This window comes from Cynocephalus volans, chromosome 2, assembly GCF_027409185.1.
Source record: "Cynocephalus volans isolate mCynVol1 chromosome 2, mCynVol1.pri, whole genome shotgun sequence".
Classification (NCBI taxonomy): Eukaryota; Metazoa; Chordata; class Mammalia; order Dermoptera; family Cynocephalidae; genus Cynocephalus; species Cynocephalus volans.
The window spans coordinates 11,105,352-11,132,722 of NC_084461.1; the positions used below are offsets into that span (position 1 = coordinate 11,105,352).

At 37.9% G+C, this 27,371-nt stretch overlaps 2 protein-coding genes across 2 annotated transcripts in view; one reads left to right on the forward strand and one right to left on the reverse strand.

Annotated features, from left to right (window-relative positions):
- CTNND2 (catenin delta 2) overlaps positions 1-19,291 on the reverse strand; it is a 934,064-nt gene extending 914,773 nt beyond the window's left edge. Inside the window, exon 1 of the mRNA XM_063085434.1 lies at positions 19,188-19,291. Within this exon, the coding sequence (XP_062941504.1) occupies positions 19,188-19,224 (37 nt within the window). The 5' untranslated portion in view covers positions 19,225-19,291. The remainder of the gene's footprint in view (positions 1-19,187) is intronic.
- LOC134370409 (nematocyst expressed protein 3-like) lies at positions 19,223-20,150 on the forward strand. Its single transcript, XM_063087540.1, has 2 exons — positions 19,223-19,885; positions 20,118-20,150. The coding sequence occupies exons 1-2, from the start codon at positions 19,223-19,225 to the stop codon at positions 20,148-20,150; spliced, it is 696 nt and encodes a 231-aa protein (XP_062943610.1).
- The last annotated feature ends 7,221 nt before the right edge of the window (positions 20,151-27,371 follow it).

A 27,371-nucleotide genomic window follows, 5' to 3' on the forward strand; every position in this document is an offset into this window, starting at 1 on the left:
AGCAAATTACCTTGAATTATTATAATAAATCAAGCATAAAAGAAATAAGCCATATTTAACACCCTAATATTTAATCCAGAAAACTTGCTGAATTCTCTTTTTAGTTTTGATAGTTCATCCTTAGATTCCCTTGACATCTGTATACAAGTATTCATATTACTGGCACATAATTTTAAGTTTTTTTCTATTTCAATCTTTTATTTCTTATGTCTTTTCGTGTCATATTGTGGTGGCTGAGGTTAGAGAAATGGCATAGAAGATATTCTTGTCTTTTTGTGACTAAAATTTTACTATAAAACTAGACCAGGATTTCAGTATTATTTAGGTTAAGAACATTTTCTTTAATTCCTAGTTTACAAAGAGTTATTATTTATGACCAGCATTGGAATTTATCATTTTTAAACACTAATTAAAATGGCCACTGGTTTCTCTACTTAATCTGTTAATGTAGTGAACTATAGTAATTGTTGGCTGGTCCTTTGCTGCACGTACCTCAGTTCTGTTCCTTCCCCTTCCTCAGCTTGTCTTCCCTCAAGGGGTTGGCCTATAGGCAGTTTTCCATGCATTGCATCAGCAAGCCTCTGGTCAAGTTCAGCAGCTGGGAGGCCTTGGCTGGATGGGAGTAGGTAGGAACCAGAATATTACTCAGCCTTCCTTTCTGCCTCCCACAGCCTCTCTGACAGCTTGTTCCATCCCCTCCATGGCTCTATGTCCTATTAGATGGGCCGTTCCCACTGGATAATCCGGGCATATGGTTTAGGTGACACTGTCTCCTCTTATCTTTCAAAGTCATGGTTTCTCAAGCCTATTGACATTTGGGGGCCAGATAATTCCTTGTCACAGCAGCTATCCTATACATTGTATAGTTTGTTCAGCAGCATCCCTGGCCTCTACCCACCAGGCATCAGTAACAACCCGCACTCAATCATGACAATCAAAAATGTCTCCTGGCGGGATTTTGAGGGAGGGGTGGGTGTCAACATAGACCCCAGTTGAGAATCCCTGCTCTAGGCTAAAGGAGGTAATGGCTCAGTTACTTCTCTGCCCCCTTGTTTGACTTCTCAGCTTTTCTATCAACTGAATAACAAATCCCTACATTACATTTCCTCCTTTGTAAATGCTGAAGTGGTTTGTGACTGATTCAATGATTTTCAATTTTTAACTCATACTTGGGTTCTTAGTATGACTGTAGTATGCATATATACAACAGCTGGTTTTCATCTGCTTTTTTTCATTTTCCTCCATTGTCCTTTTTAAATTTTTTTCTAATTTCTTGAGACGAGCACTGAGCTCAATAATTATCAATTGTTCTTCTTTTCCTGTATATACATTAAATAGTGTAAATTGCTATGTACCACACTAGCTATATTCTTTGAGTTTTGCTATTTGCTGTTTTAATTGGTATTCAGTTATAAACAGTTTCTAAAATTTGCCATCATGTCTCAAAACTAATTTTTAAAAGTAAACTTTTGAATTATCATTATAAATCAAGCATATAAGGAATATGCCATATTTAATTTGTAAATAAAGCATGTTTTGAAAGAAACTGTCAGTATTTACCAATATTTGAATATGCCTGATGATAATCCCTGATGTTAACAGTATCTGTTTTTGAGAAGCTTTTATTTCATATTACTTTTCAATCCACAGCTGGAAAATAAGAGGTTTAGAAAAAAATTCCCTTAACTTCAATAATGATTATCATCAGATTCTGTTAGAGGGTCTTCGTCATCAGATTCTATTAGACGGTATCACTTACCTTTGAGACAAAGACATAAAAGTATCCAAATGTGAAGGACTAAAGGACAAATACTTTATTTCATCTAGGAAAAAGTGCAATAGTACAAAGGGAAGAAAAAATACAATTTCAAATTATAAACAGCAAATTCCATGAAACTATATGTATATAAACCACCTAATAACTAAAAATATTTAAGCCCCAAAGAGCAGCATGCAAAATTCTGAGGCTTTCTGTATGGCAAAATCAAGTAAATGAATCTTGTATACAAGAAAAGAAATGCAGAAGACAATCATCTTCTATTCAAGCTTTTTTCTTTGAAAAGTAAAGTACAGAATATCTTAATTTTATACACACTCACACAGAGACACACACAAAGGAACAGAAATTCTAGAAGCAATGAGAGACATATTCAAAAGCGCATCTTTTCTGAATTGTTTTTCATTGTATACTTGAAAAACTACCAGTGGGTATTAACAAACATGATATAACAAATTAAGTGTGTATATATCTCTGCACACATGTGTATATGTGTGTGGGTACATGTATGTCTGTATATATATACACATATAGATGATCTTTTATAAATACTGCACATTTTCCTTGGTTCTGGTCCCTAAGGAATTTCTTCCATCTCTTCTTTGCTCTCTGTGCTCACCAATGTGTATTATTTCTTGTAAAAGTTTTTTCTCCTATCTGTGGGATGAGCTTCCTCGAGAAAAGGGCAGGTCAAAGTAAGGCAGAGTTGAGAGGAGCCCAACAAAGAAAGGGCCTTTGTACTTCAGTTTACTTTACTTCTTCAGGATAGATCAACGCTTACAGAAAAGAGGAAATGCAGACGTTTGGCAGTGTTCCATAGCCCAGATCTCAAACCGAGTACAATTGCATCAGAAACCTCCTCTGAAGCTTGCATAGGTGCAAAAGTGACTAGACGTTATTTCCAGAATCCTGAGCTGAACTTTGCAGCATGGGAAGCACTGGCTGCATAATTCAGCGTCTATGCCTTTTTAGATTATTTCATAAGAGCCTGTGATGTTTCATGCATCCTAGCGGTCACCCAAAGCCAACACTCGCCCTTGCCCAACCTGAGATCTGCCCACCCTATATTTCTCAGACCCAACAGAGAAAAGCATCCAAAGGCAGAAGGAAGCACGTGGATGTAGGAGCACCACCGTTTGCAAGGCGCGGAGGAGAGACGGGGCCTCCTGGGAGGTTCACCGCTGGCCTGGATGTCTCAAATTAATAACATTTTTCATTTTTGTCTCCACAATCACACTGGAAGCCTTTTCCAGACCTCTTCAAGGCCTCCGAGCTCTCTGCCTCTGCCAGCTCCAGCCACCCCCCACAGCAGAGCTGCCTGCGGAGCAGCTCGCTGTCACCATGGAGACAGTGCCAGCGAAAGAGGAAGGCGAGGCTCATGCCAAGTGGAGCAGCAGAACACGACCGCAGCACCGGCTCCCCAGGTCCTGGGACACACGCATCAGCCACGATGGGAGGAAGGTCAGGTAGTGACAGAGCAGCAGGGCTGCAGCAAGATGAAGTGAGGCAAGAAAAAGAAATTCATTCAAAGTTGGAGAAAGTCTCTGGATATGATTCACTGTTTCTGTCACCATGAAACATAAAAATCAGGTCATCAAGTGTATTTAAAACTATATATGCATATGCCTGTGCATGTGTATGTGCATATACACACACACACATATGTAAAAAGCCTGATCTGCCTTCTCTTGCTTAATATCTGGGAAAAGTATTTTTAGAAAAGTTAATTTTCGTGCAAGCCAATTTTTTAAAAAGCAAGATGGCTTTGGAGCATGTTACCATTTTATTTGAGCACATTATCTTAATATTTATTCCCATCATGATTCATGTCCTATTCTGTGCCATTAATGAGACTTTGACATTCACGTTTCTTTTTACTTTTATACAAAAATCTGTTTCTATTTTATGTACATAAATTCTGAAACAAGGTTTATTTTACTAATAAAAACTATAGCCTAACAAAGAGTAACCACTACAGTATATCTAAGCTGTCCAGTTCTCAAAGATTCCACACACACAAAACAATTCTGTGATGTGTTTAGAGCTGTTCACCAGCATCACAGTTCCCTTCATCCTCTAGGAATATGGTAAGACTGGACTTCCCTCTCCCTTTGAAGTGATGGATGGCCAAGTAGCTCAAAAGGATTGAGTCATACGTGACTCAAGTTTCCAGTTTCAAGGGTCAAGGAAGATTGTGCTGTCCCAGAGTAACTAGGATTGTCCAAGTCTCCATCCCCACCTTTCACCAACACATGCTGAAAATATACCAACTTTTACTCTTTTGGGGCCACTGAAATTGAGGGTTTTCTGTTAAAGCAGCATAACTTAGCTTAGCCTAACTGATACACAACCTCCTTATTCGATTATAAAATATTTTAATATTTTATATATGAGAGGCCCAGAGGATTATGATAGACTCTCTGAGGTCTATCAAGTTAGCAAATGATTACTATAAAAGGCAATATATGAAATATTCCATAATATATGGAAAATAATGCTCTGTAAGAGCTCATGTTGGGCTGACGGTACTACTAGAAAGCTGAGTACAAGAAAGTGGCACTGAAGATAGTGATGATGAAGAATTAATAAACCAAGAAGAAGGCTTTCTTTCACAAGTAAGGTGTGGAAGTCTATGACATGCAGTAAAGGCCCGACAACTACTATCATCATTACCACGTTTTTATCATTATCATTAAAGACAGAGAATTGCAGGTTCCTTTGTACCCAAGGCACTCTGCATGAGTACATCAAGTTGAATTTGGATTTCAAAAAAACAACAAATAATTTTTTTGTAACAGTGTTTCCCCATGTACACTTTAGGACATACTTATTCTGAAAAATATCTATAGTTTATCTTAAGTTAAAATTCAAGTAGGTATCCTTAATTTTCATTTGCTAAATCTAGCAACCCTAACCAAGCATACATATTGGGGATTGCATGGGTTGTGTAAAGGAGCTGATGGGGAGGCATTAAAAGTTTATCTTTAGATATCAGTGAGATGACTCATAAAATAAAGACTAATTACATTTTGGGGGGTTTTGTAAAAGGAAAAAGAAAACATTCTACTCATTTGTTAAAATAATTTCAAAATATATGATGAAAATGCCCTTTGCTTCTATAATAGCCATACTCCAAACAAAATATCATAAACGAGAAATTTCACAAATTTTGAACTATCTATTTCTTATGATTCCAAGCCATCATCAAACATAATGAGAATTTTCTTTTTTATTGCTGGTTTTAAAATTTTGGAGTAATTATTCTCCCTTCCTTCATCTTAACCACACATCCATGATGGGTGATAAAAATATTTTATGCTGATTTACTATTTAATAACTAATAGATCTACTTGAATAACAATTCTAAAATACAAGGACACAGTCCAAGCATATTACAATCAAACAAAAATATTCTTTTTTTTTTTTTTTACTGAGGTCTTTAAAAACTTTGAGCAGACATTTAAAAAACTCTGTTGTTAAAAATTAATTTGAAAAAGAAATAATGCTTATCTTTTAGGACCCAATTTCCCCTACTATGAACATTTTATATTAGCATGGTACATATGTTACAATTAGTGGACCAGTACTGATGCATTATTATTAACTAAAGTCTACACTTAATTCATATTTACTTAATTTTCCCTAATGTCCTTTTACTGTTTCAAGATCCCATCCAGGAAACCTCACTATATTTAGTCATTGTGTCTCCTTGAGCTCCTCTTGGCTCTGACGGTTTCTCAAACTTTCCTTGTTTTTGATGACCTTGACAGTTCTGAGAAGTACTCACTGGGTATTCTGTAGAATGCTTTCCATATGATTAGACTGAGGTTATGGGTTTTTGGAAGGAAGCTACATAGGTAAAGTGCCATTTTCAACACATCATATCAAGAGTATAAAGTAGGTTTTTGTAATTAACAATTTTTATGGATTGCTTACTCATATGCTTGGACACTAAATTATATTTTAATGCCCCTAATTTAGTATTACCAGCATGTCCAAATTGAAGTAAACATTTGGATGAGACTAAGAAGATTCAATTTTATAAATGAATGGCATTTTTATATAAATACAAACTTCATTTAAAATGATCATGACATTTTAAAGTACAAAATCAAAAACAATTATAAAAACTTACAAAATAGTCTCATGCAAATATTAGAACACTACATTTGTTCTTTAAGTCTTCTGTGGCTGAAAGGCCAAAGTTAACAAACTTAAAGCTAGCCTAAAAAACACAGGAAAGACAGAATTGCAAATGCAGATAAGAAAAGTCCTTCCTGTGGCAGAGAGTGATGCCTGTATCCTCCTACCCAGGGCCAAGCATACCAGCCCATAGTTCTTTAAATTGCACAGGGACTTCAGCTAATTCTTTCATCCTTGCCAACCTTAATCCAATCAATGTTTTCCACCATGACCTAAGAGTTGGCACATCTCCCTTAATACTTGAAAACACAAGAGAATTCAAATATCTTATTTGTTAAGCCACCAAATAGAGAATTTCAGCCAAAAAAGGCATAGTTGTTATTTTTCAATTATAAATTAGCTCCTCAATCAAGGAGAATGAAAACGATTAGGATGAAATTGCCATTTTTGCAGGTCAAAGTCTTATGGCAAGATTAGCATTTGGAAAATTTTGTAGTAATTTGAAATAATTTACTTTTCTTTCAGTTTATAATATTCCAAATCATAGACAGTATCTTTAAATAAAATAGGAAATGTAATATAAATTCACCTTGAGAAAATAAATCTACTTTTGATAATTATATATGCTAATTACTCTCAATTTTGCCATTATTCATCTATACTTTCTATTAAGATAATATCTTTAAAAGAATAGTCTGAAATTTCTCACCTAAATCAACATTTCCTTGTGTTTCAAAGTCCACTATTTTTCTTTGAGACAGTGATTATTGTTCCATGAAAACATAAATTTGGCACAGTTCTACTTTTTGGTTCTAAAAGTATCTTTAATGTCCTCCTGTAGCAAAATAGTTGGCATATTTGTATTCCATCTACTACCAGATTACCTGCCTTTGAGAAACAACCTGCTATATTTGAGGACACCCGTAAATACATGACAGCTGACTTGACAGGCGAAAGCATTACAGTAGATCTGCACAGGGAAATGCAGGCAGGTCTCACTACCTAATCTGTCACATCCATACTGATCTCTCACATCCATTCAGTGATAGATTATCTGGCTTCTATCTTGTCTTCTCATTTCAACATATACCTATGATACGATTCAATGGTGATTAAAAATTTATCCTACATAAGGCACCAACTTAGAAGCCAGCTGTACATTAATGCTCATGAGTTCCTATTTGTTCTATACCAGTAAATGATCAATTTTGAAGTCATTTTAATGACCAACCCTCAAGGAGGTTACATTCTAATGGAGAGAGACATGAAAACAAAATTGTAAACCAATAAATAACCGTGATGATTTCTAGTTCTCATACATGTTATGAAGAAAATAAAACAGGGCAACTGTTAGGAGAGAAACTTCTCCTTTAGCAGGATAATCCGAAGAGAAAGGTGGCCAAAGTGACTGCAGCCTAATAAACCAAGGGAGAGTGGGAGATAAGACAGGAGGGGTTGGGCTGTTTTTCTTTGTCATTGCCAGGGTTCAAAGCAAAAGCATGATGTGAGTATATTGAAAGTACCCCTCTGGCAGCTGTGGAAATGACATGAAGCTGTAGTGAAACAGAGAAAAGGCAGGGTGGTCCGCTGGGAGCCTGATACAGAAATTCTAAGAGATATAAGGCAGCCTGGATCAGCATTTTAAGAGGGAAGGTGACAAAAAGTGGGAGATTCAACTAAGATGAGATGCATCCATGCAATTTTGAAAAATACTTGTTAAAAAAAAAAAAAAACCTCTCAAATACCACATGATAGTAAATATAGACATGTGTACCTAGGTACATTACATAGCACATTGTTCTGTGTGTCCCATTCTATATTTTATAAATCAAGGCAAAACATTTAAAATGAACTGAAGAATAATTTAAAACAGCTTGACAAATGACCCACATGATCCATGAGGAATTGTCATTCACTTAAGAAATAATTCAATGTCAATGACTCAAAATATGCCTCCAGCAGTTGGTTTCCTTGGTGTCATAGACCTGGCTGGTTTTGCCTAGTGGTCTCTGTTATGGATTGAATGTTTGTGCCCCCACCACCACCTCTAACCCCTCATGTGATGGTATTTGAGACCTTTGGGAGGTAATTTGTGTTAGATGAGGTCATGGGAATGAGGTCCTCTTAATGCAATTATCAGCCTTAATAGTAATAATGAGAGAGAGATACCTGAAAGGCCATGTAGGGACAGAACTAAATAGCAGTCGTCTGCAAGCCAGGAAGAGTCTTAGCTTTCACCAGGATCTGAATCTGCTGGCACCTTGATTTTAGATTTTTCAGCCCTTAGAACTGAGAAATAAATGTCTGTTGTTTAAGCCACCCAGTATATGATATTTTGTTATGGCAGCCTGAGCTGACTACAAGAGTCTCTTACAGTGTTTTGATTTAGTGAAGTCCTTCCAATGCCGGGTTGCATTATCACAATGCATATGTCATTGTATAAGTTTATCCTAACTTCTGTGATGATGAGGAACATGATACATTCTTAGGTTTGGATTTAGGTAATATTTATGCCATTTGATATGGTAGCTGATTATCCACTCAAAGCTACAGAGCAGTCTACAGATCTGTGGTCAAAATACTTTACCATCTTCGCTCGATAATTCCTGAACAGTTTCATAAATTCTTCTGACATCATGATATTCTCTATAACATCACACATCTGGATGTTGCAACACCTGAAATCTTATGTTATGTCTCTTTTTTAGCCTAATAAGCACATGCAGTTTAGCTTCTTGATAGGATGATGGTAAACTTCTCCACATGCCAACAGTATCACTGCAAGTGTTGAGTACCACATGCATATACTGGGATGACAAGCCTGCCTTGATTGTCCTTCTCAGTGCCTCGTAATGGACAAAGAAGCAGCTCTACCTTTTGCCAAATGACTGGAGGTATCTATCTTCAAAGATATATCAACAATAAAGGTATAGGTAACAATGCTCTACTTATATGAAAACTATTCAGCAGAAAAACTGGGATCACTCCTATGGTGTATGAGCAGCTATTTAACATAAGTCATGGTTATACACATTGAAAATTAATAAGTTACAAAATTTCCCCTTGTAATCCACAAAGTAATATGTTCTAAATACCAAGAAGGAGAAGGAAAGGCAATAGGCATCAAACATGACTGCATAAGCGTAAAGGATATTGACTGCAACTACAAAAATAACTCTCAGAGTTAGATAGCATCTTCTTTGGGAAAGAGCTGTAACACTCAGATAGCCATGAAATCCTGGATCACCACATCTCAATGTGCTAAAATGATAAATAACTGTTAAGTAACATCATGAATATTTAAAATCATATGAATATCACCTAAGGGTATTCCAAGAGTTAGGGAACATGACGAAATCTACTATTGATCCAAAAATCCAAAATATTACCTTCAAAATTCTCATCCTTGCTTTCAAGAGATAAAATATGAGAAAGCCCATGTGAAAACTAACACGCTATAAAACTCAAACGAATAACTTTGCTTATATTTCCTCTCACACCCTCAAGACAGTGCTTGACCTGGCTCTGTCACCTGCTCTCCTACTTGCAACTCGGCATCGCCTACCATTCTATAGGGATAACTGCACTACTGCAAAATGAACAATATGCCAGGCCATTAGCAAGCCACATAAACTCTTATTATTACACTTTTTAACTGCCAAATAATATTTAAGTTTACTACTGAAATATCTTGAGTCCTTGTAGCAATTAATGCGTTTTGAGAGAACTGGCACACAGAGAAAGATAAGGATTTCAGAGATGTGACTGGAAATAAGTCTGCACAGCCACCTGAGTTTGAAATCCAGGTTTGAAAAGAATAAAGTAGCTACCCATCAACTAGGGGAAAAGGCTAAAACACTCAGAGGGGGACAGATTGTCTAGCTCTGGAGGTACAGACTCAAAGGATGTTGTTTGCTACTATTTATAATGTCTTGTGTCTTTAAAACTTATATTCAGTCCATGTTGCTGAAAGAATGGATATCAATGAGCGGTCAACCAGTCCATTATGAAAGTTCTATGGCCAAAACTAGTTCAAGCTATCTACTCTCTCCCACTTCTTGAAATTCCTACACTTCCTACCAGGTGTCACCAAACTCCCAGCCTCCTAACTCAAAGCTCATCAGAACATAGTCAGTCTTCTGTGTCCACCATCTATACTTGCAAAGAAAGAAGGGATGTCACCTAAGCACCAGTTTTCCTTAGCCAACCTCTTTATCCCATTCTCTCACACTGTGCTTATTTCTTGGGTCCACAAAGACAAGCTAAAAGCACCCCAAGAATACCCTGAACTTCTGAAACAGGAATTAGGTGTAACTATTCAATTTCATACAACCTGTACTATACAGTGAAGAAAGAATATTTTAGATATATAAGGAAAAAGAACTGTATCTGAAACTCTACAAGCAGTGAGCAAAACCAAGATTAGCATCTCCTCTCACGTACGTAAAACTTTGCTACTTACTAGGTGACATACTCAGTGAGGGATTTTTTTTTTCCATTTTATTCATTTTATTATACTTCATAACACAAATATATTACCCGTATTCTTTGTGTACATAAAATACAGCATTAAGATAATAAGGAACACTAATTGGACGCTAGATGTTGAAATTCTAAGACTAATTTCAAATATATAAATAAATCAATGCTAAGAAAAAATTTCTAGTCATCACAGTTTCTAGAACATAGTGGACATTCAGTAAAGGGTGACTATTACTATTACTTGGGAACTATTGAGACTGGTTTTCAATAGTTCTCAGTGAGGGATTTTAACGTACTTTTTATACCTCCTTCAAAAGTTTTGAGAACAGGGAATAATTTAAAATTTTGTAACTTACACGATTTCTTTCTATTGGCGAACTACAGTTAGAACAATAAGAATTTTCTGCAATTTGGTTCACAGTATTTAAGGAAATATGCTCAAAAAATGGAAGCCAGCTATGGTTCACACTTCTAACATTGTTCCGATAAAGTCTCGAAGGTGCCAAACTTGGCAGCTCACCAGGAGATGAAATAATATTCTGGAGACATTTTTACAGACTTCACTTTTGAGGAACAATAGGGCTTCATTCTATTGCCTTCTTTATACAGCAAATATCTGTGCAAGAAGAAAAAAAAAATGCCGGGAACTTTTTTTGAGCCAATTTGGTATAACACAATTTTTAAAGTAGTATAAAGAAATAACAAGAATTACTGCCACTGATGGATGAAGGAGAATGCTTACCTTAGGCAATACCCAATGGCGTGGAATGTAGCAATATCTTTACAACCACTAGGGATGTGGGCATTTTCTAACCATATTAGTAATGGAGTTCAGAGATTTAATTTTACTGGCAAGAAAACCTTTTGACTCCAACACATAACAACAACAAAAAAAATTACCCCAATTTTGAAGTATATGAAAAGCGCCAGCAAATGTATTTTATACTTAAATGTTTGTTACAATTATTTTCCCCAAAGCATTTGCACAGGAATTATCATATCACATTCACAAAATTCCCGTGAGCTTTGATCCCAGTTATGTAACCTTTATAGAGGACAACTTGACAATATGTGTCAACAGCATTGAAAACATCTAGTTCTAGGAAGTAATCAAGTGTAAATATCCTGATGAAAACTATTTAGCTATCAGGATAATCACAGCATTAACTATAACGGCCAAATAATCAAAATGCCATCAATCCCCCAAAATAGAGTTATTTAAGTAAATGATATTACAGAAAGGTATGGAAAAGAGACACTGAAACTGAATACTAATTGTATGAGAAAAGCTACCTTACATCTTAAAAGGTAACAAAACAGCATATGAGAAATCTTCTAAATTTAAAAATGTGTGTGAATTGGCATTTCTGCTAAAAATAGAATCATTTCTGGTGCTTGAGACCATGCATGAATTTTAACTTCCTTTTACTATTTCTATATTTACAAATTTTTAATGAACATGTATTACTTATATATAAAATAACAAAACATTATTTAAAAAAGAGAAAAACATTTCATTAATGTGCTGTAGAATTCTCTAGAGGATACGAACTTGCTAAACCTACTGAATATCTCTCAAATTTAAAACAGAGAAAACATATGTATGGCTGATTAGAATATGTATAATATATACTCCATGAAGAATGAACCTTAAGTCATGCATCCAGCTAATTAATGAAATTTATCCCAAAGCAAATACATAATATTCTTAAGAATTTAAAGGCATGGTTTTTTTCTGTATAGTAATGTAATATATATTGAACTATGATATATTTAGCTTAACATGTAAAGAATAAAATACCTAAAACCCTGCCATAAACTGTGTTCTTGCATTTGTGTGGGTGTGTGAGTGGGTATGTGTGCTGGGTATCACATTCAATATAGTTTTTTGCCTTGATTTTCTTCTTAGCCTTAGGTGTCATGAATATTTCCTATCAAATTAACTATTCTTTGAAAAGCTAACTGACAGCTACATGAAATTTCTTTGGTTAGAAGTGCCATAATATATCTATGCACCCACTGTGGATTTAACAACATTACTTTTTTCCAATCCAACTCAAGCCACAAACAGTCTGATCAACAGGCTACATGCCCCAGCCTTCCTGCACCACCTGCCATCTTCTTCCTCCTCATTCAGTTTCTCCACGACTCCAAGAACTATGCTCCACACCAGTGAGGACTGTTAGAGATGGGAGATTAAACTGTGTCTCTTTTATATTCGGAGCTGCCAAAGATATTGCTCTAACTGGAAATTAAATTATTCTGTATTGCTGAATGCTATATTACTCTAAAATCTAAAATTCCAAATAAAGTATTTTATATAGAAGAATAAAATTTATTTTAAGAAATGAGCATTTTTAAATTGAGTTGTCATGCTCAGAGTCAAATAAAACATCGTATCTTTTTAGAAATGCCATCTTTTTCATCTTTCTTGACTGTGTCCATAATCACTTCTATTAATAGTGAAACATTAAACACCAGCCAAACTCTAATTATCTACAGTAAGGTAGAAAATGCTATGGGTAATAGCTAGCCTAGATCATCACTTATACATGTTTTGAGAAGTCAGATTTGACACTGTCCCTTTTATGTCCAATTCTCACCACTCATAAGGCAACCCAATTACTGACACTTAGAGACTGACATGGGGAGTAGGGAAGAATCACTAAAGGTGAGTCATTTTAAAGTTGGCTATACATAAATCAGCTGAATTTCATGTACCATACTACTAAAAATCATCTAGGGCATTAGACACTACCCTAATAATTCCTGATATCATGTCAAAATACCATGAAATACTTACAGAGTTCACCTACTATTCCAAGTACTGTGAAAGCTACTATATTCAGAATTCTATCAACCAGAATTCCTCATGAACAATGTCAATAGGGAACACTTCTTCCCTGCTTCTGCTATTTCCTTCCAAGGGGAGGGAAATTATTTGATGTAACACCTCTGGCGTCTCTCCAACCCTTCACTTTCTCTGCCTCTGAAGAATAAAGGAGCTTCTTGCCTTCCTTCTGCCTTCTTCCTTTGGGGATCAACCTGCCTGCTGAGAGTACAGCTTAGCTCCAGCAGCTCAGAGGAGTTCTGGCCCTGTGGGGAAGGAGGAGGGAATGAAGGCCAGGGACCTGGCATGTCATTCAGCTGCCACACCAAGCTACGTAGAGTCAAAAATGAGATTTATATCCATGGCAGCCACTTCTTTATCTGTTTTCCTTCCAATATCCCAACTTACTCAGAACCTGGGGGTGGGAGGTGATATTTATTTGGTTCCTTAAAACACCAACAATCTACATTTCTGCACATTTTATAACTTTTGAAGTAAATATATACCTTTCTGTGATTCGTGTAAGAGATATTACAGTAAGCGTTCTAAGATTAAAAAGAGGCTCCTAAACCAAAAGAATAAATAATATATAGTGTGTACAAAGTGCATTTTTCTTGATACATGTTAACTGGATCAAATTTATAATGACAGTTGTGATCATCATATTTTTTAAACTAAATTGTTACTAATGAGAAAATTCTGGCCCTTACCTATGCAGCATAACCATATTCATGTCTGAATCATTCAGAACTTGTAGAAATTTTGACACTTGTATTTATTTTACCAAATATAATTGGCTCACCTGCTTACTTTGATCTCCAAAACAGAAAGGTCTTTTATTATAACATGTATTTCATTCAGGTAACTTATAATTGGCAGTTCCCATAACAACACATAAATTTGAATATGAATAACCACATTTATTGTCAAAATGTTTTTCTGACTGAAGATAAATTAGTGCCCTGTTATACGGGTCATATTATGTAACAAATTCTAAGGTACATGAAAGCATGATTATCCTAAAAATTATGTTGTTGAAGATCACAGTTCTATATCAAAGTCCTATGGGTTTGATGCTGCCACAGAAGCTGGGCATCCTCAAACTCCGGAGCTCGGTGGGCACTTCTGTATCTTCACTGAAGCTCTTAAGAGTGAAAAGCCAAGTGAAAACGCCCACTTATTTTCAAAAAGGTACCAATGCACATGCTTCTTTTTTCTTTCCAAGCACTTGATTTTAATTAGGGGAGGAGGGTTTTTTTTTAATGTAATAAATTTAGCTGCTTAAGGTTTCTTTTTTCTCTGTCACAATGATATTATGATGGGACTCATGCTCTGAGGCACTAAACAGAACAGATGTTTAATATTTAACCTAGCAGAGAATGATACTTATTAAACTGCCTATAATATTTTTTGTACAACATTAATCTTTGTAGATAATGTGATCTCAATCAGGTGAGTAATATAACACTAATAAAGAATATCAAAGTTTTGCAATTTCTGACTATAAGATTAGAATCTTCTTTTTTTTTTTTAATAATGCTGCTGGGAGATATAACTTACTTCTCTTTCACCTTGGCTGTTATATTTTATTATACACAGAACTGGTATGTTTCAGAACACAAAACTGGGCATCTTTTACAAGCACATCTATACAATAAAGCAGTGTTACAACAGGGGTAGAGAGAGACAGTATATCCATTTAATACCCCTTGTTAGAGTGGTAACCTATATAACCTATTAAATAATACATATATGAAATGTAAGTATCTGTCTTCATTTGTATGTGTGCAAATATACATATACCATATGTGTTTACATAAATGCACACAATTTACAAGCCACTTATCCATGCACTTTATCCTCAAACTAATCTTCTGAGATATTCTGTCTTATTGTACCCATTTTACAGCTGAAGAAACTGAGTTAACATCTAAGGATAACGTAAATGGTCAAGGAAACACAACTAATAAGAGACAGAGCTAGGATCCACCCAAAGCCTGTAATCTTTCCACATTTCTGTACCCGCCAGAAGCAGAATTCAAAATAGCATTACACTATTGAAACTTATTTTTCTAATAATGGTTGTTGCAGATCAGAAACATATTTCTAGAGAAAAAGTTGCACTCTTCGCTACAACGTCTGTGTGTGTATTTGTGTGTGTACTTTTATTTCTATGAAATATTGGAATATATAATATATAGAAACATTATGTTTTTATATATGTAATTCATTTTGCAGATAATTTGCCAAGAGACCCAGGTGAATAGATGGAAAGCTTCTAGGAAGCATTGTTTCACTTACTTAGTCACTATTTCCGATTTGTCAAAATCTAACTGATACACAGTATAACTTCGATATCCTAATAGGGCTAAGACATTTCCTACAAATCAATTAACCATGATACAGAGCTTGAAATTACACTTAACTGATATGTGATCAAAAGATAAATAAGTGGAGGTGTCATAACTACATATTTTTGTTATGAGTCTTAACATTTAATGGACTAAAAGCACAGTATGATAAAATATTTTTGTGAGTTTCCTGTGTTGGAGGGACTGTTTGTGAATATAATTAGATTCATTAAACCCAAGCAGGCAGTTTATTAATCAGTAGGCTGGATTGGCAGACAATGTGATAGAAACTATTTATCTATGACATGTTTAATATTTTACATTAATATAAAAAGCTGTTGCTTTGGCATATAATCAGATAAACTTGAAGCTAGCAACAAGTATCATGAACTGTTCCCACTCAAATTAACTTTTCACACACAACCACATAACACTTATCACAGAGCCATCAAAGTATTGCGGTCCTGAGAATATCTTTGGAATACAAATGATGAAAACCATCATGGAAGCCTACAGACGACCTTGGCTTGAAAGTGTATTTCTGACTTGTAAATCAGCCAGAAAAGACCCATTGTACCACACCTTCAACAGAAGTACTGGACTTAAAAATAACTGGCAGTATATCCCTGGCTTTTGTTCGTTGTCTGAATTGTGGTATTCAAGTTTCAGTACTCCCACCTATGTGGAATTTTTTTAAAAATAAAAACTATATTAGTAAGAGTAACACTAGCATCACCAATTCCCCTCCAAAGAAGTGAAAATTATGTTCACACAGAGAAACAACCATAAATGGGTGTTCCCATGGTCTGTGAATACTCACAAGAAAAAGAAAAAAAAAAGAATACTTTTGGAAGTTCAAAATATAACAGTTTCAATTTCAGTTCAATTGGCTTGCTACTAAATATGTTGGTCCATACATGGTATACATTACTTTATGGACAAACAAGTTACAATAAATGATTCCAAATTTAACCTTAATTCTTCCTACATAAGAACAATCTGATGAAACTACTCTGCAAACTCTTGAACAATTCCACATAAATGCAAGCCATACAAGAGAACTTTGATAAAGCACGACAGAATATAGCAAGTTCTGTAACTCTATAATTTTCAGGAAAGGTACTGCATGTTCAATTACATGCCAAAAGTTATAATATTTGAGAATATTATAACTTCATTTTTAATTTTATGATATTATGAAAGTGATATTATCCTTAGAAATTATTTAACAAAATTATAAATTGCATTTTCCAACTAATAACATTTGAATTTCATGTTTTCTTGATGAACCATTTTACTGGGAGGTATAATTGGCTTGTACTGTATTGTGAAAGATGTGAAGTGGATGCAAATAGTGTAATTTGACAGTGCATGACTTTTATTACAAACAATGAAAACATCAGTGACATCTATAATGATCTGGTTATACAACTACACAAACGTACACCAAATTAAATAACTTCTTTCCGCAAGACTATGACAATTTTATTAGAGCAACAACCTCATGTACTTACTACAATTGCCATTCAATCAGGTACTATCATTTTCAATCCACAATATAACATAAAACCCACATATACAACTCACGTTGTTCTTCTAATGCCCATCTCTAGGGGCACACACAGGCACAGAGCGATGTCGCCTACTCCTTTAAGAATCATGTTTAAAACCAAAACACTAGACTCAAAAAGAAAAAAAAAAGAAAAGAAAAGAGGAATGCATGTCTACTTCATCTATTGTTTTTTTTTTTTTTTTTTGAAAGATTTTTTTCATATTAAAGCAATGCAAGGAGCACAACAGTGTGTTTAAAGGGCTCTTGGAAAGTTCTCTTGGTCAAACTAATCAGAGTGTTAATTAACTTGAGCAGTATAGACCTTGCTAGTCCTCTGCAATGCTATTATTAGTATAATTACAGGCCGCCCAAATTTCAACATCTAACTCCGTATGTAATCATCTTCATTTAGTCCCTGAGACCTTGTAGCCCACTGGCCAGTAAGGATACCACTTAATATTTTTCCCAGCATTAACGATAGATTCTGCATGTGGCAAAGACACGTTAATGAAAGAGATTTCAGGGCAATTTAAAACACATAGTCCATATTTCGAAGATACTTGCCCTTATTCGTCATACTTCTCATAGAGGGAACCCCCCAAATCAAGCACAGGTTCATCTCAGTACTCCCGTATAAGTCATATCAAACACTTCTCCATGGGATTTTAGAAGTGGTGTGGCTAGAAAGCCTTTTGATTGTGTAGGTGAATGACTAACAGCAGAGGTGAACTGAACTCCCATCACAGCCTAAGCTACTGATGGGGGGACGTACAATGAGATAACTCCTAGGTAGTTTCAGCATCTCCCTATTTTCATGGAAGTCACTGCAGAAAATTCCAAGCATCTTAAATATTGGTCACATAGTTCCTAAAAGTGAAAATCGATGCCTGTCAGGCCTGATACTAAGCTTATAACACCTCTCTTTTCTAAAGCAACGTATTTGCTTAAGAACATTAGACATACGTGTTAATAGCACCTTTCAGAGCTAAAACAAATCAGATTAGTTCAAATGAGACACACAAGAGAAAAGAACACCTTGGAACAACAACCTGCCTTTTCTTCTTATCTTCCACACCCTTCCCTCCCGACACATGCACAACAAACCACAACTTTGGGCATTTTGGAAGTAACTGTTCTTTGTGGGAACCACACACCCCCAAAATTCCTAAGTCTCTTCTGCTACCACATAGACCATAAAGGCTGCACCACCTCTCTAGTGCCTTAATTCTGAACGTAGTGGCTCAAATCTAATGAGTAGCAATCGATGAAAACACATTACACACCAGAATAAGAGGAAGGTCGGGGGGAAGGAAAGCAGCGTTGCTTTCAGCCATTAATTACCGACCCTCCGCACACCGCACCGCATCTCTCCCATGCACACGCACAGCCTTCCAAACCTGGGTTTCAGGCGGCGCCTTCCACAGCCTCGCTACCTATTGTCAGCACGCAGAAGCCCCCGAAACCTGGGAATCCAGCTGAAAACGCTTCCTCTGAAACCGCTAAATATAGACCAAAGAGGCTCCGGGTCTGGCAAGCAGCGGGAGACCGAAGAAAGGGCCATGGACGCGTATGACTAAGTCTTTCCATTTTGCTCTAGACAAACATCGTAATGACATTGAACATAAGGGCAAAAGACTGGAGGCAAGTCCTCCCCACCCCCACCCCGTCTTCTCCCGTGTATCAGGGACGTCATGAATGCAACGGGCATGTTCTCGAGGGTGGCGGGGAGCAGTATTGTCGGTGTCGCCCTACATACGCCTCCTGCGGGGGGGACGGGTGGCAGGGCGGAGGAGCGCTCGGGGAAGCCACTTGGTAACCGCTCCAAGAGAGGCACTAACCCTGGACCCCGCTCCAGGAGAGGGGACCCGGCGCGACCGCGGTGCTCCCCGAGGCAGGCAGTTCCGCGCAGCAGCAGCCGCCGCCGCCGTCGCCGTCGCCGTCGCCGCCCGCCGGCCGGGCGCCCAGGACCAACCCCCACCGGCGGCGAGGAGGGGGAGGACGGCGCGGAGGAGAGGATGCGCCCGGCCCCGGCAGCCCCGCAGAGCGACTCACCGCACGGCGCGGCGCCCGGCTGCTTCCTGGAGAACATGCACCCGCCGCCCGCGACAGCTGCTCGGTCCGGGGAGAGGCGTGCGCGCCGCCGCCCGGCTTCAGGGCAAGGTCCTGACCTTGCCCAACTGCAGCATCTTCCGCTTTTGTGGTGCGAGCGCGGCCGCGGGACAAGGGATGCTGGCGGGGAGCAGGGGCGAGCGCCGCGGGCGAGAGGCGGCTCCCGACGCGAGTGCGCGGCGCCCGGCCCGGCCGCCCCTCCGAGCGCGGCGAGCGCAGCGCCCCCTGCCCGGCTCTGCGGGCTCCTCGGGGCTCCTCCGGGCGCCGCCGCCGCCGCCGGCCGGGCTAGGAGAGCAGCCGCCGCGCCCGCCGCTCCGCTCGGCCGGCTGCCGCCGCGGGCGCGAGCCTGGGGCCGCCGCGGCGCCCGGAGCCGAGCGCTCCCGAGCTGCGCCCCGCGCGCGGCCCGCGCCACCTGTGCCGCCGCCGCCGCCGCCGCCGAGGCTCCTCCCGCGGCGCGCGGCAGCCTCAGCCTCCACCTAAGCCTCGGCGGCCGGCTCGGGAGCCCGGCGAGTGAGGAAGCGTCCGCCCCGCCGCCGAAACCTGCCCTGGGTGCCGAGCATGCCCAGTGCCGCCGCGACAGCGCGGCGCTCGCCACGCGCACTCCACTTCTCCTGGTTTTCGCGGCAGCAGCAGCAGCAGCGGCAGCAGCGGCAGCGGCAGGGGAGAGGGGAGGAGGCCGCGGGCTGGGAGACAGCCGACCATCCCTGGGAACGCACACCCTGGACCTGAGAAGGGTGCATGCTCAGGAGCCAGGCGAAAGCTGGGAGGGACCCTAGGAAGGGATGGGACCCGGGCTGGCCCGGTTCTCAAAGGGCAGGTTCCTTCATTCACGTGCAGGCTGCTGACAGTTGATTCTGGGGGGGCCGATGTCAGGCTGCAGACAAAGGGCAGGGTGAGGGGGTCTAGGGTGGGTGGTGTGTGAGTTGGGGGAGGAGGGAGCAGGCTGAGGGTGCACGCTGATGCGTGGACGTGCATCTCGTGCATGTGGGGTTCTAGAGCAGAGGAGGCATGCCGTCTACCAGAGGTGTCCACAACGCCTGCCCAACTTTACCATCACCTCCAGTGTTCACATGACACGTTGTTCGCGGGTGTTGAGACTCTCCTTAGGCGAAAGCATTATGGTTTTGAATCTGGAATGTATATAAACTCTCAGCAAAGACCCTTGTCCAGCCTGGAACTTGAAGAGATGACAATGACAAGGTCTCCTTCCTCCCTCTCTCCCCCCACCTGCTCTTCTGTCACTTTCTCCTTCTTTCTTGGTCCTCTTCCTCACCTCTGCCACCTTCTCTTACTCCTCCTCTTCGGAACCCTTCCCAGGCTAAACTGGAAACGCACCTGTTTCCTCTCCGCAGTCTTCCTACACTCGCGCTCACCGCGTTGCTTTCTTCATTTTCAGCTTGATTTTTCCATATCGTCTTATCGCTTGACAGCTCACCCGGTCCATTGGGACATCTCTGTGCGCTTCTTGCCGTGAAACACAGCAAGCAGAATCACGGTATTCAAGGACCTGGAAAACAAGACCCATGTCATGTGCCAAGAAAGTCCTCTGGACCTCGGCTTGTGTCCCTCTGTTTCAAGAGTGACGAGGGGGTCACCCCTAGTGCATTTACAAGACATGGCCAGGAAGAGCACAGGCTGCCCAGGGGCCTGGGCAAACCCTCCTCCTAATTATGCCACCGCTCAGCATCCCTGACCCTAGAGATCCCAGACTGTCTGAGGTTGTGATCTCCTCCACTCCACCCCTCCCCAGGGCTTGTTTCTGAGACACAGATAAGCAGGACAGAAAACAGGAAACTGTAATAAGAGGGATTTGGGGCTTATAATTCTCAGTAACAATGTGCTTCTATTTCGTGTTAAGAGAGATTATCCAACAAAGTTAAATGACTTGAATATTTATTCCAGGCTATTCTCTATTATACTTTGGAGTAAGTTAAATATAAATTGAAGGAAGTGTAAAGGAGAACGGTTTTAGACAGGTTAGTTAGGCAGAAATAAATGCAAGGAGCAGTAGATGAACGAAGACTATTGAAAGCAACGCAAACGTTCACTGTTATTTCTGGTACCTCAGGGTTGGATGTGCTCATCCTGGCTTAGGCTCACCTGCAAATGTAGTTCTGCACCCTGGCTCCAAGTTTTCAAACCGGTTCTATAAGAAAATATCCTGATTCTTGTGAGGGAAGACACGCAGGGCCATTTTTCAACACAGGTTGAACCATATTTTTTATTTTATTTCTTAGAAAAGCAATTCAATTATACTGAGCACTGGTACAAGACAAATTAGCAGCACCATATCCATTAGTCTACATTATATTTTAAAAGATGCTCTTTGTTCCCACCTTAGCTTCTGTCAGTTTGTTGTTATTTGTTAATCTCTTTGCATCTTTTAACTCAGGAAGTCAGTGGAGTCGGGGGAAGAGGATGTTGAAGGGAGATCAGTAACTCTATGGATTAAAATTGAAGTAAGTGCATAGATACTATCCACAGAAAATATGTATGTCTTTTATGCCTACATAGACCTAAGTTAAGCAAATGGTTTTCTACAGTTTTTGAGTTATTTGGGAGAGGAGCAACAGCACATGCTATTCACTATGTGCCTTGGAAATGACCTCTAGGCAGTCCCCACAGACTCCTTTGGGGTTGGATGAGGGTGTTATTTAAGAATCAGAGCAGTAATGCTATGAACTACTTTGATTTAATTTGCTCTTTGCCCCATTTCATTGAAACATTTATGATTTCTATTCTTCTAGAATAATTTGTAACTTAAGATATTATTAAATTCACAATTAGATCATATTGAAAAATAAAATGATCATGTGTAATGTTAGATCTTGGAACGACTCACTGCTGCCATCTTTTGCCTCCTGCTTCTGAGAGTTTGTAAAAAGGAATATTCTGAATTCATTAATTCAGTATGAGACTGGAAAATTATTAGTTTATTATTTTCAAATTATAGTACTCGATGCTAAATGAAAAATCTTTGTTGCGTTTCTTCCGTTTGTGCATTAATAGAGTTACTGAAATCACATGTAAATACTGAGTGCTGTATCTCTTAATTTTTCAAATCACTTCAAAATTTGAAGCAAATATATTTTTACATGTAAGATTTAATTAACTTTTAGGAATAAATCTAATAATTCTAAATATTTTTATAAATTCATATTTCATATTTTGTAGTCAAAATATGTTTGTTTTGGGACAATGGCATCCTTATTTGAGTCAAAGATGTTTAAATATAGCATTGTACCTCCCTATTGAGGTTCAAATAGAAGATAATATTTTTATAAATTTTAAAGTGAATTACGCATAGATAGACCAATAGAAATTTTTCATGTTGGAAAATAAAACTATGTGAGTGATTATGGTTGCCATCCAGCATTTAAATAAGGAGAGCAATTATATTCTTTTAAAATTCACAATTTAAATTTAAAATCAACTTATGTGGAATAATAACCCGCATATATGTTTATAGAAATATATATGTGGGTTATTATTATATTGTGTATATTTGGGAGGCTAATAAATGCTGTTTGCTGTTGATCATAAAAGATAACATTTGTTACTTGAAAATGCTACTATGTGTTTAAAGACTTACAAAGTAGTTAATTAATTTGAATGAACCATTTTAGTTAAGATCAATGTGTGGGTCATTTCACTATTTGATTCCAAATTTCATACTTTCATGCAAACTGCCATTTACCATTCATTCATTCCTTCATCCATTCAGCAAATGTTTATTGAGCATCTACTGTAGTTTAGTATGGGCTAAATTTGGAGAATCAATAGCCAGCAATAGAGAAGAAGACAAATCCCATACCCTCACAGAGTTTAATTATAAATCACAGTTATTGGGTGGAAGAAAAAAAGGAAGCACCCAAGGAGGTAACTGCCAGAAACCCATGACACTCAAATATACTAAGTTCTTTCTGATCGTCCACATGCTAGATGATTTGTTTATTAAATTCCTTTTCTCCCAATGTTTTCTCATTGTTTTTGCCTCTTCAAGGGATTTTGCCTTTTGTGCGAAGACTTTGGTAGCATGGTGAAGAAATGGGATCTGAAGTCCTGAAACAAAGGCAGAAGGGGGTACATTTCGTAACAGTGAAGATTCTTGGAGATACAATGAAACCAGAAGTTACACTGAATGGAGGACCCAGAGGTTCACAAAGGTTGCAAACTTGTACTAAAATGTCTAAATTCAATGTAGGCTTGTCAGTTATAGAGGAAGTCAAGCATTACTGATCAGAATTGGACAGTGGCTCAGGAATGTAGGTCAACAGGCTTTGACAAGTTACATATACTGAAAGAAGATATCAAATTATGGAGTATGAAACTGGGCACAGAATCTTCATCCCAGGCATTGGCAGCAAGGAGAAATATTTTTTATGCTGTGATTTAACTTATCAGCAGTGCTTATAGATTTAATGGGCTTCTAGCGCATGAAGGAATTGACTCCCCATATTGGCTGGCTTGAAGCCTATAGACAGGAATCAGAAGGAGTAACTGCAGAAAATGAGATCCAAGGAATGGAAAAGGGGAGCTCTTATTAAGATTCATTCAGACGTTCTTCATAAATTTTAAGGCAGAGTTGATTTAGTATAAAAGTTTAATCACCAGAATTTCAGTTTTTACAGCAAACTTCTATGTCAATATTTCTTAATGAAAGCATTTCTGCCTCCCCAGAAGCTATTCTAAAAATTTGTGAGAGGGTATTTTCTGAGTGTCACTAGCATTGAGTGGTCACAAGCCACAAATGCTAAACATTTGGGACAAGCTCACACGAGAAAGAATCGCCTGCATCTTTCCTGACTTTTGAGGGTCCCACTAGTCACTAATGGTTGTTAAAAACCTGTTCACAAGTATCTAAGCCTACATTACTCCATTTTACATATAAGCAAGAGGCACTTTTGCACGGTTTTAATACATATCGAATTTAACAGGAATGTAAATTAGGAGAACTTGTAATGTTTTTTTTTTTTCCCAGAAATTTTCTAAAGTTTGCTCATATGATTAAGAGCAACATTGCTAGCAGCATGCACTTCACTAAGAGAACACTCCTGTGCCAGTCTGTTTCCACAGCCATTACAGTCATGTTCATGCTACATATAGGGGCACATATCTGACTATTTGGTTAGCTCTTCTAGTATAACCAAGCATTTATACAAAGAAAAACATAATATTTTATTTTAAATATTTTTCTTTAATTCTCAGTATTTATACTGGGATATTATGTCAATGTTTAAAAATTGGTTAATATCAATGAATTTCTTTTCAGGATATCAAAGGGAAAATTATACAATATTTGTTAAAAAATGGAACAATGAGTTTCAACAGGTTTGAGAATGAAATACCGAGATGATTCTCTTAAGAAAATCAATAGCATATATTGCAGTCATGTATCCTGTGACTCCAGGAAGGAAAGCTGGATTCATTAACAAAAGCCCGGACACCACCTCCAAAGTCTGTAAATCAGTGCTGATTTTTTCCTCACTCATGCAGCTTTTCAGCTTTTTTCCTTAATCCTAAACATTTGTCCACATTATCTTTTTTTTTTTTTTTTTTTTTTTAGAACTTCAATCTGATCTTTTAGTTAATGTATCCTCTACTTCCTTAACTCATTCTTCTTATAAAGCCCAAACATAATTGTCACTGCCGGTTGCCTTTTCAATATCTATTCTCCCTGTCATCCTTTTTTATAGGACCCCAATTGTGTTCAGAGTGGCATGTGATCAGCTATAAAATGACACTTCCCAGCCTCCCTTGCTGCTACTTGGAATCTTTCAGTGGGAGAAATGTGAAAGTCTGCGGGAGTGTTCAGGGAGCATTTTGCTTTTGTAAAAGTGTAGCTCCTGATTTCTGGTTGTTTCTTCCATCTTCCTGTAGTCTGAAATGCAGACTGCAGGCTGGATGTCAGTTGACCATAAGATGAGAGCCACAGTCCAAAGATTTCTGAGCCTAAGATAGTAGGATCCTGGAAAACCGAAAGTTTTCTGTAGCCTGCACCACCTTGGGACTTTTGCTGTCTGAGCTTCTTATTATGGAAGAGTAATTATCCTTTATTTGATTAAGCATGGTATTTGGTTTCTGTTACCTGCAGCCAAATACAATCTCAAATGGAAATATATGTTATCTGTAATCTCTCCACTCTGCTTGCTGTAGCTGTATCACTTTAAGTAATTCCCTCTTGTCAACTGAAATTAAGGCTTTTGAGGCAAAAGATTTTTAGAGAAATTTATCTGGAGCCACATGTGAGGATCAACTGGGAAACAATAACTAACAGAATTGGAAAGTTCTCCAAAGCCTGCTAAAAGCTGAGGCATTTTATAGGGGAGTTTCCAAAGGGAGGAGGAAGCTCCAAGGACAGTTGTCCTTTTCTCACAGGACACAAGAATCACAATCAATGGCAACTGATTACAACAGGGGGACCAGAAGCATCTGTGTGTAACCTGAAGCAGGAGCTAATCTTAACAGTGTCTAAATGATTTGTTTCGAACAAGTAGGTTATACAATAATTAATAAATCAGCAGTCCTAACCACATACATCTTAAGAACAAAGTGTCAACATCAAGCTCATGAGATTTATCCCAAGGCAGTGAGTTTTGGAAAACCTGCTTCATTTTTATTATTTCCTTCATCACCCACAATACATTTTCTCTGAAAATTAAAACTTTTTCAATAAAATGAGTACATAAATATGATCTGAAATGACATGTATTAGAAGATAAAGGAATGAATGACATAGGATGAGATTTTTACTGTCCCTGACCAATATATGAAGTCATGTTGGAAGCTTAGCCCAATGAACCACCTCAATGATTTTTACGCTGTCTCCCAAAATGAATATCTCATTTTCTGTCCCTGGTCTCCTTAATGTTTTCCACTCACTCCAGTGTTACTCTGAAGTTTGTATAGCAAGCACATTCTGAAATCAATTTACTCATTAAAAAAAAAATCCTTGAAGCTCCCATTTTATTACCTAATAAATAATCAAAATCTTGCCTCTTGGTTTGTTGTGAGAATTAAATGAATGAATCAATCTATGGTAACTACATGACACTATGCCTGGCACATAGTGAACAATTAGTAAACGATGACTAATATGAATAACTACATTAAAATGCCCTTTCCCTTCTGCTGTTTTAGCCTTCTTGCTATACCAAAGTACATTTATTATCTGACTGTGCATATCATTCAGTCATCAAGACACAGAGGAGACACCATCTTGCCAATGAAGTCTTTTCATATTCATTTTTTCTGAGTAAGCATTAACTGAATTTCTCCCACACACAGGTAATTATGTCATGCAGACTAATGAAGAGAGTTTAATGATCTACATTTTGTGAACTGGTTGTGTTTAATGCTTTCACTGCATTTTTAGGAATTCAGAAATGTATAACATCCAGACCACAGAGTCAAGTGGCTTGCCTATTTTTTACATTTCATTATGGTATATACCTTACAGGCTTTCATTGTCTGTTCCATACAATTTATTGCTTTAGTTTATCTGTTGATAACAATGTTGTCTAATAGTCTCCATAATCTCTGAGATTTTGTCTGTGTACATAGAATATGTACATGGGTAGTTAGATTTTGTATTTGTTGAAGTCACATCCATTTTGTATGTGGGTATATACATGTGTGTGTGTGTGTGTGTATACACACATATGTATAAAGGTTAAATCTTTGCAGAATTTTCAGGGATAGGAACTTCTGAATCATTTTCAAATAATTGAACATTTAATGTTAGAGTATTTTTGTGTAAATATTTTGTTAAACATTTAGTTTTGCTTATAGAAGTAGCAAGTTCTCATCAAAATAAATTATAAAATTTAGAAAATTACCAAAACTTATAATCCCACCACTGAAAATTAAAAGTTTGTTTCAATTTTCTCCTCCTGTATTTTTCTAAGATTGAAATATTTCTACAACCTAGAAATATGGGGAAAAAACTCTAATATGCCTCTTTGAAAAAAGTATAAAACCAGTACTTGACAGATCACTGTGTTTCACTGGTACTTTAAATGTCTACCAACACAAAACTCAATACTTTTTGCGGGAAAATAATTTAATCCAGTCCCTCTTCAAAGTATCTGAAATTTGAAAAATACTATTAAAAAAACATTGGAAAAA